Raw genomic sequence first — 21,679 nt, 5'->3', positions numbered from 1 at the left:
ACTGGGGGCATTTTGAAGCTGTACCTGGCACCTCTCACCTGTGAGCATGACAGAGAAAGAGAACAAGTGAGAGGAGAAGAGAGAGAAAAGGGCACAGCCTTTTGGTGAGGACAGAGAAGTGATTTCAGATGTTTGTGACACCACATGAACCTTGTGTAGTTAGTATCTTCCTGAGCACGATATACCCTGGAGGGTGGAGAAAATGGTAACAGGTGGAGATGTGGTGGAGGGAATGAAAACTACCTGCAGATGTGGCATCTAATTAAATCGAAAGACAACGTGACTATTTTTAGCAGAAGTTCAAACAGTGATAGATGCCGTAGGGCTTCTGCCACTAAAATTTGTCTATAAGCAACATATTCATATTTAAACAAGTCAGCTTTGCACATTGAAATGAGCAAACACTGTCTCTGTGCTTGTTTGTTTGTTGTGCAGAAGCCATCAGCTTTCGCTCCTTATCCCTTCACCGTGGTGGTGGTGATGCAGTCATGATGATGGATTGGCTGTCTAGCTTATCTGCAAGGCCACAAAACGTTTATATCTTTTACAGCATGATAGGCTGTTCTCATGCAACAGTGGAAAATAGGAATTTTGGGCTGCCCTTGCAGAAGCACCACCTCCTGCACAACATTGCCATTCTGGTAAGCTCACTTGGCACAGTTTGTACAGCTAAGTACACCCACTGTGAAACATGACACTGGGATGCACATGAATAAAATCACACAAAACTGGGAGAGGAGTGAGCATCAGAGAAGCTTTTGAACACAGGGGGCAAACCAGCAAGGATGGAGTTCCTGCAGTTTCTCTCCTGCTTAGAGAGGGCCTATGTCACCTCTGGTATAAGGCCTCCAGCTCACATCAGCCTTATACTTGGCCAATTATGTTATTTAGGTATCTCATATATATTTAGGTCTTGAAAAAGGTCAACCACAGAGCATGGCTGGGCAGGGTTTTTTGAAGCTGTAGGACTGGAAGCTTTTCTTCTAGCATTGTTAGAAAATAATTGCCTATGAATGTTCTGTGATTTGAATCTACATGTTGGAACTTTATAAAAGGAGGGTAGGAAGGTTTAAAACGTTATTGAAACAGCTAATGCTAATGTTACACTTGCCGCAGATGGTGAGCAGGGAGCAAGTGGAGCTCACTGGGGAGCAGGGCTGCTCCCCCTCACCTGTCTTGGTACCCTTGCACTGGGAGCCTGTCTCCTGAGCTGCTCCACTTGTGACTGTCCCCAGCACAAATGGGCTCCTCTGTTCAAGGTTCACACAAGCTGGTATGTGTTTGTCAAAAGCTGCAGTGAGGCAAGATTGTCCCTGTCAGCTGAGCTGTTTTCACATATGTATATCTGCTATTCTTCCATTTTAAATTATTTTTGACCTTTGTTTTTGGTTTTCTGCTCCTTGTAGTTTTATCCTTAGGTCTCTCTCTTCCCCTTCTAAATATCTCTCTTTCCCCATTACTATCTTTCTTTCAGTTTAATGATCTTCTTCCTCAGGTCCATGATAAATCATGTAACTTTTTTTTTATGCCCCCACTTATTTTCAATCTTCCTATAGTCTTCGGCTTCTAAGCACTGTTAACTGCAGAAAGTCCCCTTCCCTAAATGTTGTAAGGCCTAGATGTTACTAAATATGATTTTTACCACTTAAAACCCTGTCAGTTACCTGCAACTGCTTACAGCTTGATTTTTCATTATGACCAAACTAGGTAGGTCTCTGAATGCAAGCCTTGCGTTTCTTGTAAGGAAGATTGCCCCAATGTGTGGTATTAGACCAGTCCTTAATGAAGTGTCTGTTTGCTCCTGGACCCTGTTGCAGGTATTCCCTGTGACCCTGACCAAGTCACTTTGTCTCTGCTTCCCATTCATAAAAATGGGCATAACTGCACTTCTGAAGCTCATGTGGAATTGCAGTGATGAGTTCCTCCTGCCTTTACCTCATGGCTTTTGTCGGCACAATTGTCAAATGAGATAAAACGTACTGAATCAGGGTTAGCCATGGTTAGCACAAAGCTCCAAGCAGCTGGCCCAGCCAGTCACCATATCCCAATAACACTGACAGCAGAGAGCCAGCTTTGTTACCTTCTGCATAGCAGTTCTGTGTGCTTTGAGGAGCTTCCTATGCTCTCTGTGAATAGCCAAAAGAGATGTTTCCAAGGCAGGGTGCTCAGGAGTGCACAGTGGTTTTTACAGGGCAAAGGTATAAAATGGCTTCCTTTGAGGGCTTGCTCCACAGGATCCTTAGCAGGAAATGTGGGGCCTTGGAAGGACCAGAAGGAGAGGGAGGGAGGGAAAGGGAATGCTCTATTTAAAAACCCTTCTAGTTTTCATGCCTGTTGTCCAGCCTCTTTCCCTCACCCTCCCCAGTTTAGTTCTGTGACAATAATGAAATAAAGGAATGCAAAGTAAAGGCAGGCATCCTTAGGTCTGTCATTGTTGTCAAGTACTCCTAACAGCACTTTCTCACATACCTGCCTCTGAACCCTAATGTCATTTAATTATTGTGATGTTGCAAATGAAGCTGCTCACACACAAAATTCCATATGGATGTAATTATTAGAGGTGGAATGTCAATTAAGCACACACCAAAAGCGACTGGTATATTTTTGATTTATCATTTGATTTATTGTCATTTACCTCACATGCCTCAGACAGCACCATGTGAGTTGGGAGCAGACAACCAGCCCTTTCTATGTAAAGCTTGCTTTTACATCTACACTTCACAAGATAGCAGCAACTGACATAAAACATCTGTTTTTAAAATACAACTGGGAGTGCATTTTTGAAGCATTCTCTCCATCTCAGGTAAGGAACACAAGAGAGGTATGACTTTTGGTAGACAGATACATATCTCCAAAAGAAAGCAATGCATACAATACAATTCACATACAGAACATATGTCAAAAGGCCTTCAGTGAAAATCCAAACTATGCAGGGAAGAAAACCCAGCCTGCTACGGGTTTAGACGTGTTGGCCAAGTCAGCTGAGAAGACCTCCATGCTTGTGCTTCAGCAGCCAGGACCACATGGTCTGCCTACCATGTAATTACCGGGGTTTTCAATTTTTGGGTATTTCCTAGCATTGCATTTTTCTATTCCAGTCACTCACCCTTGCATTTTGAGGCAAGGAATACAATGCTAGTGAGGCATCCTGCCTTGCTGTGCAGTCTGGACACATTTATCACGTTCTCCTACTCTCCCAACCTGTAAAGAGTCCCTCTTTGAATACTGTGCACTGCTCACCATGCAAGCGACTCATTATCTCAGGCATTTCAAGACTACTTTATAGGACATGTGGTTAATTTGCATAAGCCATCCAGTACACAGAACATGTCTCCACAATAAAGTAATATGCCAAAATCAGGATTTATGTGAAAACACGAATATAGCGGGGGGGGGAATGGGACAGCACACACAGTGACATTTTTAGCTCCAATATCTAAACGAATACCTCTGATAAAAAGTCACAGAATCCTGCCTCTCCACCTACTGTATGTGAAGCTCCCATATAATTTTCTGCTTTGACTCTTGCTCATCTTTTTGTTAAGTAAGATGGGTTTTGATCCTTAAAACAGCCTTGAAATATGAATACTTGGCACTGTTGGCTTTGTTTAAAAAGGAAACAAAATCCCGCAAACTGAATCCAAATCGAGAGCTGCACGTTCAGCTATCGCGGCGAGGAGTCTCGCGCATCCGCTGCTCTGATTATTACCTTGACACTAGAAACAGGAGGGCCTGTAATCCTTGAAACAGCTGACATCTGAAGCACTGATTCTTCCTGTGCTTTGAGTTAGTCGCTCCTTGATCTCCGTGCCTGGCATGCAAGCCTGGCTTTTACTGAAACCTGACCTCATGGTCCCTTCTTCTGCAGCGCTGTTTGTCTTCTGCCATTCAGAAATGTGCAGCTTCTGTCCTCAAGACTCTGAATTAGAGCTGCACAGGTCAAAGGAGCAAACAGGAGAGTTGTCATTACTGGATCCAATGCCTGCTCTTCGTTTAGGTGTCCTTGCTTTGGTTTTTTATATTTTAATAAGAATTACAAAATAAGAACATTGCGAGATATTTTTTAAGCAAACCTTTCCTCTGCAAGGTGACACTGGCTTTCTGTGATCTCCAAAGCATGACTGCTTCATCTACAGGTACAGACGTTTTTACTCACTTCCTTGCAAAACCAACCTGAGATTTGAAAATCAAGTTGGTTTCTTTCTTCTCTCCCTAATATGTCTTTTGCCATTATGAGGCCTCTGAAGAGCATATTAAGTCCATATTTACCCCTGTGCAATCTAATTAACTTCCAGAATTACTGTGCAGGTGTAACTGAGATCTCAGTCTGAAGGCAGCTTTGCTCCACTTATAATTGAAGGAACTGTTTGACCGGCAGCATTTCTATTAGTAGTAATGCTGTTTGAAAAGGAAATAACTTAGTTTTGGACTGAATTTGTAGGAACACCACCTAGAATTGCATAAGTGAACGAATATATATCTGTGTACTTGTAAATAGAGGCTAACTGGAGCTGCAAATCACATGTATATTAAACATGTAATCCTGATGCCATTCCTACAAATTTTTTTCCCACAGCAGAGCTGTGTTTCAAGTGCCTTTTTCAGTGCTTTATTGTTTTGAATGTTTGAACAGTGTTGGTTCTTCGCTTTGGTGCATCACATGTAGTTCCAGTTAGGTGAAACCTGCTGGGTATTTAATGGCATGTTCAGCTTGAACTAGAAGCAAGTAGAGGGAAATAATGTGTTGTAGGAAGAAAAGGACTCTACATAGATTTTGATTTTCTTTTTTTCTATTCCAAGGTCTGTTACTCTGTTATATCTATTATTCTAGGCATTGAGATTAGTATTTTTTAATCAGACTGTACTACAGATTACATGGAACTGACAGCATTAGCTTGAACATAATGATTATGTGCAATAAGAACAATATATGCAGTTTTTCATTTCTCTGTCTTCCAATTTGAATCACTTTTTACTATTGTAAGATGTAAGAAGCACATTTTTTTCTTCTGGGGATTTACAGTTTCTCTTAGTGTTCTGATTACTTGAGAATAATTTGATAAAAAAACTCCTGTGATGTATAGCATCTAGGTTGGATTTGGCTTTTGACTGATCCCTAATAGCTGAAGTTACTGTATACAACAAAAAACATTTGTAATGCTGTCAGACAGGAACAATCTCTCTTCTGCAATTTGACTCAAATTTGTTATGTGTATAGCTCCGTGAAGTTCACTAGATGTAAATACAGATTAATTATTTAAGAAGTAATAGGAAGGAATGAGCTTCCAAACATGTAGTGTTTAATTATTTAAAATCTGTAATGGAATTTCAACCCTTGTGCATACCTCAGATCTCTCGTTTGCTTGGACAAGTGCCTGAGGTTAACCGGCATGTCCCCACCTCTGCGTCATATCCCCTCCTATATCACAGGGTGACAAATGTGCCTGGAAGATGTGAAGAACAGTCAATATTCTCAGTCATGTCTAATAGTCAATACACTATGCTTAACTCCATCTTCCTTTCCCCCAGTACTATATTGCATCCTACAATAAGCCATTCCATGTAACGTTCCATATAACAAGCTGTGTATGAGTAGCAAGTGTGCAAATGTCTGTACTGAGTGACAGAGGACCCAATCCTAAAGCCAGGACTTGAGCAAAGCCCTTCATGATTCCTGATCCTATAGAGTGGAAAGAGCCTCATAGTGATGTTGCTCTTTGGTCATTTGATAGTGGTGGATCAAGGCACCCGTGGTATGTGGTTGATTGTACTGGATGTTGTACACACATGTAAGAAAACCTGATGCCTGTTTGAAAAACCTCATGCTCCAAGTAGGCTAGTCAGACACAGGTAAGCCTTCTCCAAATTTTAAAAAGAGGATCAAAGATACATACTGAAAATAAAAAACATACAAGCCTCCTGACCTTAGAGACTTGCCTAAGCTTGCTCCTCCTTCACTCCTTCAGCAATAGATGGAGAGAGAAAGAGAGAGTGTTTTGCTGGAACTAGTTCAGAGCCTTAGTTAGATTCCTGCCATGATCCACCCTCCTGAGATCTCTACCTCTATTTGCAAAGTTGAACTGGACAATCAAAGTAAATACCTATGATTGTGCTGTTTGTATTATTTCACTGTCTACCCTTCCCCTTGTCCGAAGTTACTCAGGAATTTTGTCTTTGCAGAGAACGACTAAGGCTGATCTGGCAAGTCCCATCTCAGTGCTGCAGCTATGTAACCTTCCTTTTACTACTGCTCTAAGTCACTGGATGAGGAGCACTTGACCCAGGATGGGTGTTAAAATAAATGTAAAGGAAGGCCCTTAAAAGAAAAGCAAACACTCCAGTTGCATTGAACAAATACACCGTTAGGAGTCTTTGTATGTGATGGCTGCAGGTCTTCATTTGCCTGCCAGATCTCAGCTGATCTGATGAGGAATATTTCAGGTAGTGCTCTACCCTGTGAAATTGTTGTCAGAAGGAGTTTTGTGGGAAGACCTAGGGAAGGAAAAGGGCCGGGAGAAAGCAAGACAGAGTTAGTCCTCTTTGAGGAGGAATCTAAAGAGCATAGCATTCTTAAGGGTCTTGCTTGTGATACACGTGCAAGAAGAGATGGGAAATATAACAATCTGCACATCCTTCATCACTTGTAGGGTGATGGTTTAAATACATTGATTTCTTTTGTCCTAGTGTGCCACTTCCACATAGCTGATTTGTCGTGCATGTCATGCAAGGAGAAAATCATCTGCATGGTCTTGTAAGTATGAAAGGGTTTGCCATGATGCATTTACCTAATAGAATCTGTGCGGTTGCAGTGTGCATCGTACATCCAGGCAAGGAATGAGTGCCATCTACAGTAACACAATGCATTGCTAAAGGCTCCTCTGTGATTGTGTTCTTTACTGAACAGTGCATCTGATGCCTTCTGCTGTAATGTGTCCTCCTCAGTGAGAAATTAATTCTTTGTGCCAAATTCAACACTTGGTTACATGATTCAAACTGGAAAAACAACACTGGCTTCAGTGGAGTTATCCCAGATTGATCCTGGGGTTACTAAGAATAGATTTTATTTATCTAAGTAGCTTGGTGTCAGGTACACTCTAGTGCTATACACTTTGTAAACAGAGGGATAGGTAAGACCTTTTCATTTGAGTACGAAAGACTGGTTTTTTCCACTTCCATACCCTACCTAGAAAGAGGTAGGTATAAATCAGCAAGGAAGAAGGCACATTTTCCATTCCTTGAAACCAGCAAATGTTTTGGGCCTGACAAAAGCACGACAGTGCGCAGTAGGGTGTGTGAAGGGCTGGCCCTTTCTCCCTCAGGTGTTGCACACAAGTTGGTTGCTGCCCACCACCCTCACAGCTGTTGGGTCCTGTGGCTTCTCAGCAGGAATGTTCTTAGTGAAACAAGAGGAGCATCAGCAGAACAAGACAAGGAAGTTTTCACACCCATTAGTTCACCATATGTTTGGCTCTAGGCTGCAGTTTCAGACCTTTATAACTTCTCCTTTATTATTTTCAAGGTTAAATCCTGGAAAACTATGCTTTAAGATAGCTAGGGGCTGTAATAGTCATGGTAAATCCTACCTACCTGGGACAGAGTAATCTTTTTTTCTTTTCCTTTTTAAAATTCTCTTCTGGATTTTCTCCTTCCCTCCCTTCCTCTCCCCTCCTCTCTCCTCCCTTCCCCTCCCTCTGCTCTCCTCTCCTCCCCTTATTTCAGTCTTACCTGCTCCATATGGGAGTGCCCAAGAGTAAGCCTAACCAGTGAGCTCATAACCAGCCTCTCTCTACTGGTGATTTTGTGCTAATTGGAGGGGGAAGCGGAGCCTGGCCTGTACCAATGGGCTTTGGGTTTCAGCCAGGATCACTGCCTTGCAGTAAGTAGAGGACTCAGAATGCTTCCTCTGTGTGCGGCAAACCAATTTCCCTTGCTTAGCTTCATCTTCTCCAGCCCTCAACTCCAGAGGAAATAGGAAAATGAATTCCACTCTCTATGCCCAATGTGCAAGAGATGTAGCATGTCTCAGTCCCAGGCTGAAACTGATGTGACACACTTCCCTGATCCAGGCAGATTTTGGATCTGGCCCAGGGTTATTCTAATCAAATGTGGTTTTCAGAGAGAGGCTGCTTTTTAAACTGAACATACTCTGGGACATAGGGTGGTGTGTACCATTACCATCAGGGAAAACAGCAGCCCTCAAAGTATGAATCACATGTGTTCAAATCTCAAACAGTTTTGACTCCTTTCAAAGCTCTATAGACTAAAACTCAGCAGCTCCTCTCTTGAAAAGTTTTGGGGTTTTTTTCATTCATTTTTACTAATGGTCAAATCAATCTTTCCCTAATCAAGTCAATATTTCCTAACATTATTTTTTCAGATCAGCAGCTGATACAGTCCCTCTAGGATTTTGTGTGTTTGGGAAAGGTGGGGAAACATATGCAGGGAGTCTGCCTCAGGTAGACTGTGAGATCCAGACAGTTCTGCTGCAGCTCATGCCATGGCCATGCATGTGTTAGAGCACATAGTGTAGTGAATTCTGGCCTATAAATATTATTGCATGATAAAGATTAATATGTAATAATAAAAGTATAGATCCATGACCTATATAAATGGGGGAAAACACACAGAGACATATATATATGTATTTCAAATTACCCAGAGACTTCTATTCTGTAACCTTCTTGCTTGTACAAGCATAAATCAGAGGAAGCAACACACAAATCTGTGAGAGTTATGCCACTGTAAAATGGCAGAGGTGCGAGGAAGAAATTGGACTTGGAAATAAAGATTTCCTAAGGTTTCAGGTTGCATTCTTGTTTTCTGTTCTATGGACTAATGATATTTTGAATCTGGATTACAGTATAATTCTCTAGACCCAATAATATTACATTTAACTCCAAGTGATTTAATGACTGTTCAGTGGTGATTTTGGTTTCAGGTGAAGCGATATTGGCCTCCAGCAATGCCCTAGGCTAAAAGCATCATATGTTAGCAAAAAACATTAACTTGCCCCTCAAACCTCCTCATTATTACACTTATAGTCCTGTCAACCAACTTATGAGCAACTGGAATCGTAACAGAGGGGGTTTTATTGTTATTTTTATATTCTCTTGAATACTAAAAAGAAAATATACTAGGAAAAATACATATAAGATATTACTAGATATAAATTCTAGACAAATGGGTTATTTCCCACCTCACAATGCTTGCTATATTATCAGAATAATGTTTGGATCAGTAAAAAGAATGATACTGCATAAAAAAGTGAATTAATTAGAGAATGTAAATCTTCGTCTGGTTTCTGAAGTGATCTGCAGACTTGGTAGGCATGAGATTCCTGAGGGTGCAGATTTCTCATTTGGGGAGATTTTGGTCAATCAGTGAGATACCGCTTGAGCCTAGTGCCCCTTTCATCTTTTACCTTTAAGCTTTCCTTTGCTTAACTCCATCCACATTTCTCAAAAGAATTTGATAGAAAAATTTACAGTGTTAATTGCTCTCAACTCCCCTTTCTTTTCCCCATTGCTGGGACTAGATGCAGGGAGTGCTGCAGTGCCTAGCGCATACAGGCTCTCTTTCCTCACTGCACTGTTTGACAGCTGCTCTGCAGAGGAAACCTGTGGCTGATGTTTGGTCCTGTTCTCATGGGGAGCAGGATCTCTGCAGCCCCTGTGCAGGTGTGAGGATTCCTGGTATGACAGCCGTGCTGGCCCTGTTGATTGTCCTACGAAGTGGTCCTCAGCCTAGGTGCTAGTGGGACTCCACAGCTTGGGCACCCCAGGGATGGAGAAGCTGTTCTGCTGCCTCCTGTAGCTGAACATGTGGAAATGGAAATTTTGCAGAAGGCTCTCCAAGGACATGGAAGTAAATGTCCTCCTGAGAAAAGAAGTGCATTTCTATTCTATGAGGAATAGGAAAGAGGGGATTTTACTAGTGCGACCTTCACCTGCTACCCAAAGAGATGACGGGGCCTGGACACTGTGAGAAAGTATTTCTAAGCCCCAGAAATGTTTTTTTCAGCTGCTAGCTTTGATTTCTTTCTTATGGCTTCCCAAATATTCAAAACCAATATTTCTTGTCCTGTTCTCAAAGTCTTTACAGCGCTTCCCACTGCTGATAATTTGCACGGCTTTAGTGACAGCAGTTTCATGAATTTCACTCATGTTGTCTTTAGAAAGTAGTAAAGCTCTCGCTGGGGCACTACAGCTAAACCTCCTGTTGTGGGAAGGCACATGCTGTAGTTCACCAAAACTCCCAGCTTCACCTATTCAATGTACTTCTTATTTCTGGCTGCTGAGTTGTTTCCCAGACAGTTTCAGAGCCAGGGGAATTTTGAGAATGCACATCATGGGAAGTGTTAGCCTGGAAATCAAGTGTTGAACATCAAGGTGACAATTCCCACATAACCCAAATCAAACTGCCTGGCTGACCAGCAAATGTGTTTGTGCCACTGCTCTGCCAAGCTGGCTTCTTGTGCTGCCACCCATCAGCTAAAGGCCATGAGGAGCATGGTGGAGACACTCAGTTGACTCCACAGATCCCTACCCTCAAATTAGTCCCACCAGGAAGGTGGCTACAGACACACTTGAATGATCTCCTGTCAGACTAGGCTAAGCCTGGCAGAGGAACTGCCTCTCGGCCTTTCTGTGTGGGCAGAACATCATGCAAATGCTGGGCTACTGCTTGCTGACCTGTGGCCACCGTCTGATAAGGCTTGATGGGAGCTCTAGAGTTGAATGTAGGACTTGATGTCTTGAAGGGTGGTTTGCTCTGCCCTACAGCCTATTGCATGACATAGTTATGCTCAAAGACCAGTGCACTTGGTGTGGGATGAGGTTTCCCAGAGCCTGCACTACCCTTGGAAAGGGCATTCAGGCTGAGGTGGTGTTCTTTAGGCATTTCTGAAATGTGAATCTTGGTGAGACAAACAGTCTGACCTGCTGAGGGCATTTAACCCCCACTTCTCTGTACTGCTCTTACCCTCCTTTTATCTTCTGCATCGTATTAATTTTATTTAGAACTTCTCTCGCTGCTGCAGTGGTGGACTAGGCCAGTACTGAAACAGCAGTGCAGATGTGCCCTTTAATCAGCTCTTGTATGGTACCAGTGTAAAAACTTCACATTAAAGATTTTAGGTTTAAACGCTGTTATTGTCCCATTCTGTGTTATTTTAGCCAGGAACATTTCTAGGGAGAAGAACTTCCTTCTTGGCAAGCCCCACTTCACACTATATTCATTTTCCCTGAAGTTTTGCTCACCATATTTTAGGCTTTACCAGTGGTTTCAGATCCAAAGTTCCTCCTGTGGTTTCAAAGCCTCAGACTGAAGTTGAAAACATGGAGCTCAGCTGTTTATATACAAAATCAAATATGTAGCCACTCTGATGAAACAAGACCCAACCTATATTACCACCAGACATTAGCATAACTTACATTCATTCCTTTTGACTGGAAACATTAAAAAAACCCCAACACAAAGAACACAAGGGCTTTGAAAAGACTATGTTTTAAATACCACTGATGACAACTGCAGTGATTCAAAAAATGGAATCAATTTATCATTAGCCATTAATTACCAAATAACTCTATTTTCTCCTTATGCTTCATGTAGCTTAGACTTCTGCATAATTAGGATGAAAAATGGAGACAGAGTGGGTCTTGCATTTAAATGACATAAAGTCGGTATTCACTCAGAAAACTGGTAAAGATTTTTGGGAGAACAAGAAGTTTAGGAGGGTTACATCAGGGAAAGGAAAAGCAAGCAGACAGACAAGCTTTGGTCTCTTTTAAACAGAGAGAAACTTGTCACAGGACAGTTTTAGGTTGTATGCAACTGCAGTGTTCTGTTTTGTCAACTGTTTTTACACAAAGCTCCAAACATTGTAAAAATCAGTTTTCCTTCACACCTAGCATTGCTACAAGCTATATTGTAACCACATTCACAGTGTGTTAGAGCCTGCCTCGGGGTTCCTTCGCAGCAGGTTTCAGCTGGAATGATTCTTTTTGTTTTTTATAATAATCACTCCATTCAAATGGAACAATCAGTATGAAGAAATTATCACAAGCCATCTTGGATAGAAAAATCCTGCTACAATAAACATACTGAATGTTTTACAATAAGACATCAAAAATGGTGATCGAGGCTGAATAACTGCTTAGAGCCACACTTTGGATTATGCCTGTTACAGCATTGTTTGACATTTGGTAGTGAAAGAGCAACAATTCCCAGTCATGACAGCTGAGGCAGGGACTTAGTCATAGTCGACTTCAAAGTAGATGCTGTGAACTGCCCTTCCCCTTCGGGGACAGTCTGCATCCCTGCCAGACAAAGCCCCCAGCCCCATAGGCTTGCATGCAGTGCTGCAGTGCTGGACACACAGACACCTGCATACCCTGCTCAGGCACTGGCTGTGCCCCAGGCTACCCAGTCCATCTCAGGAGGAAGCCTGAGCAGATCCAGTGGGAGTTTTGGAGGAGGATCGGGTAGGGAAACGTGGGACACCTTGGTGAGCGACAGCGGCTTCTGCGGCTTCTGGCAAGGTTGCACCCACTCTATCGCTTGGCGCAGGGTGCTGGCAGCTGAATAGCTTTTGTGATAACTCAATTAGCTGTGAAAAGAGCACACAACAGCATTAGGATATTATGCTGATTATTGCTAACCTCTTAAAGGAGTTTGTCATTTGCCATCGTCTCTGGGTGGAACACGTTCCCCCCCTCTTCCTCACTCTGACCCCATGCTTCTGAGCATGGCTGTGTCCTTTTGCAGAACTGCAGTGTTTCACCTGCACACCCGCTGTGTTCCTACCTTACAGCACTTCTTAATATTTGTCCTTTTTCTGAGTTGAGAAAGGGAAATTCAATGCCTTGGAACAATCTTTATGTCAAACAAGTGTGTGAGTCTGTGCTAAGAACTGAACAGCGCCTACCCAGCCCAGTGTGAGCTTTGGCTCCTGAGGGGCAGTTCCACAGGAGGTGAAGAGTTAGTACAGACCTCCAAACTGATGTTTATAGAGGAGTCAGTCTGACCAAGAGCCCCACTGGGGACACATGTTCTCTGTGCTCACAAGCGTTGAGAAAATTAACACTTGAGGTTCAGTCTTTGCCCCAAAGTTTCTCTGTGCTCGATCAGGCAATGGACTGTAGAAACAAGGACATTTGCAGGATTAGCACCACAGATGGGATCTGTGAGTGGGATTACCTTTTACATGACCTGCTCTGAAGAAAAGCCTTGTTGATGGCTAAATGGAGAAAAGAAGGGAGGGAGCAGGTAGCCACATTGCCCAATAAACCTGGGGAGCTGGCGAGGACAGCTGAGAGAGGTTTCACATGCCTTTGCCCCTTAGAGACAGTTAGGCACATAGTTCCCCAGGACACACAGATCTAGGTTTCTTTCCTTCTGATAGACTGAATTAGTGTCCTGCCAGGAGTGCTCACAGCCTTGTGAGGGGGCCCAGGTGGCAAGGTGCCTTGGTGCTCACGCTGGGCAGCATCTGGGTGTTCTGGAAAGGATCTGACTGAGCTGTGTGTTAGAGGACTAGTTGTGACTCATTTGGCCGTATACTAGAAACCTCTGTATGTGTGCTTCAAGCCACTACCTAATTTCTAAATTGTTGCTGTGTCCGATGTTTGGCAGGCTTCAAAAAACTTGAGCCCTTGCTGAAAAACATATGGCTGGTGTGTCAGGTTCTCACTTGGTTGCAAGGGTATGCAGGGGAAGGGGCACTGTCTCCTCATCTTATGGCTTTTGGGATGGGGTGAGAGTCTCTGCCTCCATGCCTTGCACATCCTGGCTGGGTGGCAGGATTGGAAACTTCCCAGACCATTCTGGGACCCAACCTGGGCTAAAAGGAAAGGCAACCAAGGCCAGAATGGGATATAATAAATGTGCAGTAGTATTTGTGAAGTCAGAACATATGCCTGAGTGTTTATAAAGAGACAGCAGTTGGATACCACAGTGGGAAAAGGAAGTAGCAACTAGTCGGCAGAGTTGAATACATGGATTTTATGTGAGGCTTTTATAATCTTCAGTCCCACATTTCAGCATCTTCAATAAGAGCCTGGTCCTCAAGATGCAGCCCTCCCTTGTGCAAGGTGTCCCCCAGTGGTGTTCTCCTGAGCAAGAAGAGGAGTTTCATCAGTCACCCTCTGGTTCTGGAGAAGTTGAAAATGGCATCTTTGCCCTAGTGACCCCTTTGTGTCCTCTTGCTAAGCTTTACTGAGGGGTTGATACTAGTCCAAAGCATTGAATATAAGGCACAGACTCACTTTTACCGCAGCAGTGGTGGGTGTTTGCATGCTGGTTTCTCTTGGGCTGATGTAAATACGTCTACAAACAGGTTTTACCAGATGTATTTCTTAATGAAGTAGTGTCTGATACTAGATTGTCCTTCAGAGGCTAGTGGTGGACTGCACTGATGTATGAACTTCGTGCCTGCATTTGACAACTGATTGATTAAAGTATTAATTACCCTGTGCCTAAAGCCCAGGTGTGGCCCTTTTAAACACAGTAGAATCCTGTGTCGTGCTACAGGGCAGCCTCATAGCCACATCTGGACTCCACTTTGGATATTTCTATCAAAATAAAGATATGGATGCCAACAGGAAAGGCTTTATTCCACCTCTTTGTATTAGAGAAATTGGAGTGTTACAGGATCTCTTGGTCCTGGCTTCCTTGGTGTTCCCGCATCTGGCACGAATCGTGTTTCTGCTGATGCGGTGTCTTCTGAGTTGTCTCCTGGTGTAGATTGCTGCGTGTTTCCCAGGAAAGTGGATAAATGATACCAAGTCATTCAGCTTATAAGTAGCACACTGGCAACCCGCCACTAAAATATAAATACATTAAATGTACTGAAGGAAATGTTCATTCTGTTGTTTAGCCTTGGACATGCCCCAGTTAGGTAAATTTAATCTTCTTGAGGGTTGTTGCGTTACAGCTGAATGAGATAGGCTGTTATCTTATTACTGATCTTTCTGTCATTCAGGGTTCGTGTTCTGGCATTCATGGTGTGAAGTGTACTTGCCCAAGAGCGGTCCTAGGAGTGTTTTCCAAGGGAGATGAAGGTGCGTAGGGGATCTGTTAGCACCTTGCAAGTTTTGACCCTTTATCTTGGTAACGTTCGCACTCCTTGTCAGTCACACCACTACTGGTTCAATCTCCTGTTGGGTAGAAATGTACAAAATAGTGGCTTTGCCTACATTTGTTAGGAAATGTCTGAAACTCAGCCCCGCTGCATTTATTGTCTTCATGGGTATTCCTGCCTCAGTTCCTTCCAAAATACCTGGCCGTGCCTCTGCTGCTGTTGAGGTCAGGGACAAAGCTCCCACTGACTCCATGGTGAGCAGGGCCCAGCATTAAGCAACAGACCCAAAGCCGATGGATTGCATTAAAGAGGAGTCTCTTAATTGTTTTCCACTGGTGCTGGGTCAGACCCACCAAACATGATCCTACAGCATTAATGCTTGTGACTAATCGCACTGAAACCCAGGGAGCTGCCCCATGTGTGAGCACTACCAAATACAATGTGCAGCGTTGATAAGCACTCTGCAACAGTTTAGCTCTTCTCTTGGTTGTACTATGAAGGGACAGGATGAGGCAGGAAAAGGGAAGTAGAAGTAATGCATGAACAGAATGATTCTGAGCTGGTTGTGAAGAACAGTGATGTTATATCTGGAATGCAAGTACTTAAAAAAATAAGACATCAGCTGTGTGTTTTACAGATAAGAAAATGTTATTTTATTGAACGGAAAGATATATATGTTTCACCTATCACATCTGAACTAATCAGTGTAGGCTTTTAGAAGAAGTCTGTAATTACTCTGAGCACGTCATTAGTTATATATAAAATGAATGATATTGCTCCGTTTTATTACCTCTAGTGATATAGCCATTTGTATCATAAATTAATTGACCTCATCTTAAATGATCAATTCTGCAAGACAGACTTGATTCATTAATTCTTAAGTGACATTTTTTCTCCTCCAGTAATTTCCTCTTCAATGTGGGGACTGTTTTTCTGCCTTTTATTATGGTATTATGAGGCATCATATTACCTGCATATGACATGCACTTTTTATCCTTTTATCTTAACTAAGCAGCATAGACTGATTGCTTATGTAGGAAGAAAGAAAGGAAGAAAGAAAGAAAAAAGAACGAAAGAAAGAAAGAAAAAGAAGGAAAGAAAAAAAAGAAAGAAAAAAGAAAGAAAGAAAGAAAAAGAAAATAATGAAATGCATGCACATAGTAGATAGACATTACTCACTGATATTAGCATCAACACTTTGAGATGTTGCATGAAATCAATGAGATAGTTATTGGATATTTGGTCTCTCCAGGATATTCAGAGGAACAGATTTGCTACCTTTAATTTCTGTGGCTTTAATTAATTTTATCTAGTGATAAAATATACAGAAGGGTCTGTGATCAATATATGAGTGAGGCGGGCAGACTTCAGAGTTTCTTATTCCTCAGTGAATTATTGAAAACAGGAGAAATCAGTAGAGAATTTCTAAGCAGGACTTCTAAATATTTTACCAAGGAAGAGAAAATATTTGTCTAGCCAGGAGAGATACAGGAGCCCACTGGAGATAAACAAATCAATACAGCAATAATGCAGTGAAGTGTTTCAGTGAATTTTTCAAGTGATAACTAATAAAATTAAATTATTAGAAAATATGTAACAATTTGGGGGGGGCTGTATTTCTCTTTCAGTCTGTTTAATTAAAGTCATTGAGGGGGCTCTTCCTAGAAAGATAAGGAGGCTGGATTTATTCTCTCATATTTCTCAGTTGCTTCTTTGGCAGTGGGCTTACAAGGTGGCTTGCTTCCTTGGCCCAAAGAAAAGGTAAGTCTTCACTGCAGCTGCATCTGAAGTCCTGCTCCATCCCTTACTGCAGGCACCCCTGAGGTCAGTTTACTCCTTGTCTTTCCCCTGCAAACAGACAGTGATGGGCCAGCGTGGACTTCAAACTGCACCAGCCTGCCTCAGGAACTGTCTGGGAGCTCCTGGTACCTCTTTGTGCAACTCCTAGGGTACATGTGGAGACCCCCTGCCTCTTTGCCAGGCCTTGGGGCAAGAGTGTACCCTGCAAGCGGCAAGAGGAGGGCGGTGGAGTACATTCTGATTCCAAACATTCAAAATAGATAGCATTTTGTGGCTACAACAGTGAGCTCTTGAACAAAAATTACTTTAAAGAAAATTCAGCAGCTTTACTGAGTTAAATAGTACCTTATTAATGTGCAGTATAGAGTCACAAATTCCCTTTCTGTCTGCTTGAAAAACAGTGGCAAGCCAGAAAATTTTAGGAGGTCGATTAGAAGATGTTTCCATCATGTGTGCTGACTTGCCAGATGGGTGGCAAAACCCATACCCGTGCCAAATACCCAGGACGGTTCAGTGCTCACTGCTGTGTGTTTGCACTGTTTGCAGTGATGGGTTGCTCAGCTTCAATGCTGTGTGTGATGGTCACTAAACCTTCCTGTGGAGAGCAGAGAGAGAGCTGATGCCTGGTAAAATCCAGGAGCTGTTGGAAGTGGGGATGCTCCTCTTTGCCCTGCTTGATGCACTCCTACTTTCCCATCTGCCCCACACCTGGGGGTATGCACCACCCTTCAGTGCATTTGACAGCCTTTTTGTCCGCATATTTGAGGGTGCAACATCATCACTGTGTGCTCAATGCAGGGCTGGACTGGTTTGTAATGCACTGGGAAATTTTCTTTCTTACGTGGGGCATCATGGTGGAGATACACCCTTCCTAATGCCACATGCACTGAGCAGGACCAGTACCCCCTGTGCTTTATCTCACAGGGCACAGTGTTTGTGTGCCCAAGCTAAAAATCTGTGCCCTGCATTCGTAAACTTCAGGGATGACTTAATAGTTGCTACTTCTTGATTGGTACTAAATTGATTTAGTTTGATTTAAAGGTTGGGATAAAAGAGAGGGATTGTGTATATGTGTGAGTGTGTGAAGAGGGGGGGAGGGAAGGCAGGAGGGAATCAAACAGCAACCTGACTGGAGAACCAAAAGGTTGAGAAGTTAAATGGGCTAATAGCCATAGCATATAGTGTGTGTGTATGTGTGTGTATATATATATATATATATATTAAAGATATATTACTGAAAACTCAAAAATGTCACCACTGTTTATATAAAAGGAAAGCTGAGAGTTAAATGAGATGAGTAATCAGATGCCCAACATATGTTGTTTTGAATTGTTTATATGGCCAATAGTTATTAAAATTAATTATCCTTTTAATGCAGTCTTTTCACAATCATAGTGTTCTTTGGGGTTTTTTTGGAGGTTTTTTTTTCTTTGTACAAAAGATACGGTCATTTCAAAACAAGCTAATATGAGCTATTTGGAAAATGCAGAACAAATAATACCAGGATGTATTCTGACATGGTCATAGGCTCAACATGCTGATAGAAAGCACTAAAAGTCTCTGTCAGTGGAGTATTTTGAGAACTAATGTAAATGACAAAAATGGGGGGTTTTTGTGTGTGTAAAATTCTGTCAAAAAAGTGAGGCACTGCAAAATCTGACATCTGTTTATCTGTTTATAGCTATGGCAAGATTACTCATATTAATTCTTGTTTAAAATGCCATATGAAGGAAAGGCATTTGTGCAAACAAGAGTCATATTTGAATTGTAGATCATGTCTTCACCATCTGTGAGAGCTGTTGGTGTTGCAAAATTAATGTGTTAATGAAATCACAATAATTTCTCTGAAGTAATGGATTCTGAAGCCTAGAATGACTATTTTTTGAACTTTAGTGTCTAGTGGCTTACAACTGGGAAAACCTTTCACAGCTTAATTAGTTCTGCAGCCTTATTTAAAAAAAAATTGGCTATGCCTCCACCACACCAATAGTAACACAGAAGAGGATTAAATGAAAAGCAGAGAAACAAAACAAAAATGAGCCTGCAGTGCAAACTTTTCGCTGTAGTATTTGAAAAGTTGCTAAACAGGTCCTTGCTTGCCAAGAAGTTTTACTCAAAGTGACTTGTACACAAGAGTGGGCAAACAGCTCAGAAAATAATTCCAGCTTGCTGAAACATCACAAATTGGGACTATTTGAACCTTACACAAATACCCTGACTTTTTCCAACTTTCTGCTTGGAACAAAGGGCAAGGAATGAATGATGCTTTTCGCTTTGTGATGCCATTTCAAAATATCACACTCTTTCCAAGTTATTATTTGATACCCTGAATAGAATGCTATATGTTACTGTGTCCTGCATTTTAGCAGAACTGGTTTGCATTAATTTCCAGCAATTTTCTGAGTCCTTTTCCAGTTGTCACACTCCTTGTATAATATGGCATCTCAGATGGCACAGGCATGCATAGTTTACCACTGAGAAGTAATCACAGCCATACTCATATGGATTTTGCATACATACATATGCATGTTATAACAGTTTATACCAACTGAGGATTCTTCTCTGTGAGATATATAATGCATTGTGTAAGGTAGAACTGAGATCATGGGAGCCAGAAAAGGGAGTGGCATTCAATTTCACCAATATGTTGGAGAAAAAAAAAAGTGCAGTTTTCAGAAATGTTACTTTTTTTCCTATTAGAAAAATAATGTATTTAACTGAAAAATTACTTTTAAAATAATGCTGTGAAAAGAAGATTGCTTTTCTTACCTGATTTGATTTTATTACTGTGTTTTAGGTATGTGACTGGTGTAAGCACATAAGACACACAAAAGAGTATCTGGATTTTGGGGACGGGGAAAGAAGGCTTCAGTTCTGCAGTGCAAAATGTCTCAATCAGTACAAAATGGACATTTTCTACAAAGAGACACAGGCCAATCTTCCAGCTGGACTGTGCAGTACATTACATCCTCCAGTTGAAAATAAAGCAGAAGGCACTGGAGTGCAGCTGCTGACTCCAGATTCTTGGAATATACCACTAGCAGATGCTCGGAGAAAAGCCCCATCCCCAGTGTCTGCAGCTGGCCAAATTCAAGGTCCTGGACCATCAGCGTCTACCACTGCCTCTCCGTCTGACACTGCCAACTGCTCTGTCACTAAAATCCCCACACCAGTTCCCAAACCTATTCCCATCAGTGAGAATCCAAATATTCCACCAGTTTCTGTCCAGCCACCTGCTAGCATTGTGCCTCCAATTGGTGTCCCACCTCGCAGTCCTCCGATGGTGATGACGAACCGTGGGCCAGTTCCTCTGCCCATATTCATGGAACAGCAAATTATGCAACAAATCCGTCCACCATTTATTCGTGGGCCACCTCACCATGCCTCAAATCCTAACAGCCCTCTGTCAAATCCAATGATTCCTGGAATTGGTCCCCCACCAGGTGGTCCCAGAAATATGGGTCCCACCTCTAGCCCCATGCACAGGCCAATGCTTTCCCCTCATATCCATCCTCCCACAACACCTACCATACCTGGGAATCCTCCTGGCTTGTTGCCGCCTCCTCCTCCTGGAGCTCCTTTGCCCAGTCTTCCCTTTCCCCCTGTCAGCATGATGCCAAATGGTCCTATGCCTATGCCACAGATGATGAACTTTGGATTGCCGTCCCTTGCCCCGCTGGTGCCACCCCCAACTCTACTAGTGCCATATCCTGTCATTGTCCCTTTGCCCGTTCCCATCCCCATTCCCATCCCCATCCCTCACATCAATGACTCCAAACCCCCCAATGGCTTCTCCAGCAATGGTGAAAGCTTCATTCCGAGTACCTCCAGCGAGACGCCTGGGGCAAAGCCAACCAACAGCTCTTCATCTCCTCGAGAGTCAAAGCAAGGATCGTCTAAATCCTCTGACTCATCGCCGAGCTGCTCGGGCCAGTCCCTTAATCAAGCTCAAGTGCTTCAGGAGCACAGTAAAAATGAAGTTGTTGACTTGACTGTCAGACCTAGTAGTCCAGTGAACAGTAAGTTTGGTTTCCCCAGTGTGCTACAGGGTCCACAGGACGGTGTGATAGACCTAACAGTAGGCCACCGGTCTAGGCTGCACAATGTTATCCACAGGGCTTTACACACCCAAGTGAAAGTTGAACGTGAACCTAATAGTGTTGTAAATTTGGCTTTTGGTAGCTCAGACAAAAGGAACTGCAGTGACTGCAGGGACAACTGCAGCCCGGTTGACTCAAAAACATTACCGTGCAGTGATGGAGCTCACTGCTGTCCCGTCTCCTTGGCATCTGGCACGCCGGGACTGGAAGCTAGTGCAGCGGTGTGCAACGTCATTGTGAATGGCACAAAGAGCACAGAGGGTTCCAAGAACCTGGAGCTGCCCCAGGAGCCAAAAAAGCCCCAGCCTCCGGAGGAGCTGGTGGTGAGTGAGCTGGAGTCTGTTAAGGAGAACAACTGTGTATCAAACTGCCTCCTCGAGGGAGATGCTGGCAAGAAGACTGGGGAAGAGCCCCTTGCTGGGGGAGACAAACAGGACCCGAACCTTAACAATCCAGCAGATGAGGACCATGCATATGCTTTGCGGATGCTGCCCAAGACAGGTTGCGTTATCCAGCCTGTGCCAAAACCAGCAGAAAAGACTGCTATTGCACCATGCATTATCTCAACGCCAATACTCAGCACAGGGCCAGAGGATCTGGAGCCACCATTGAAAAGGAGGTGTCTCCGAATTCGAAATCAGAATAAGTAAAGGTTTGTGTAATCGCTACTGCCTTCTGTGTGAATAGAATTGAGTATTTT

The 21,679-nt window shown here is 42.9% G+C and overlaps 1 protein-coding gene across 3 annotated transcripts in view; it reads left to right on the top strand.

Annotated features, from left to right (window-relative positions):
* Positions 1–21,679, top strand: part of SOBP (sine oculis binding protein homolog) — a 116,650-nt gene that overhangs the window by 78,737 nt on the left and 16,234 nt on the right. For all 3 annotated transcript variants that reach the window (XM_051792367.1, XM_051792365.1, XM_051792366.1), the window contains one exon: positions 19,677–21,631. In XM_051792367.1, the coding sequence (XP_051648327.1) occupies positions 19,677–21,629 (1,953 nt within the window). In that variant the 3' untranslated portion in view covers positions 21,630–21,631. The remainder of the gene's footprint in view (positions 1–19,676; positions 21,632–21,679) is intronic.

Source organism: Manacus candei, unplaced genomic scaffold (assembly GCF_025592945.1).
Source record: "Manacus candei isolate 608988 ecotype Guabito, Panama unplaced genomic scaffold, ASM2559294v1 h1tg000034l, whole genome shotgun sequence".
NCBI classification, from domain to species: domain Eukaryota; kingdom Metazoa; phylum Chordata; class Aves; order Passeriformes; family Pipridae; genus Manacus; species Manacus candei.
This window is presented reverse-complemented; position numbering and strand designations above follow the sequence as displayed.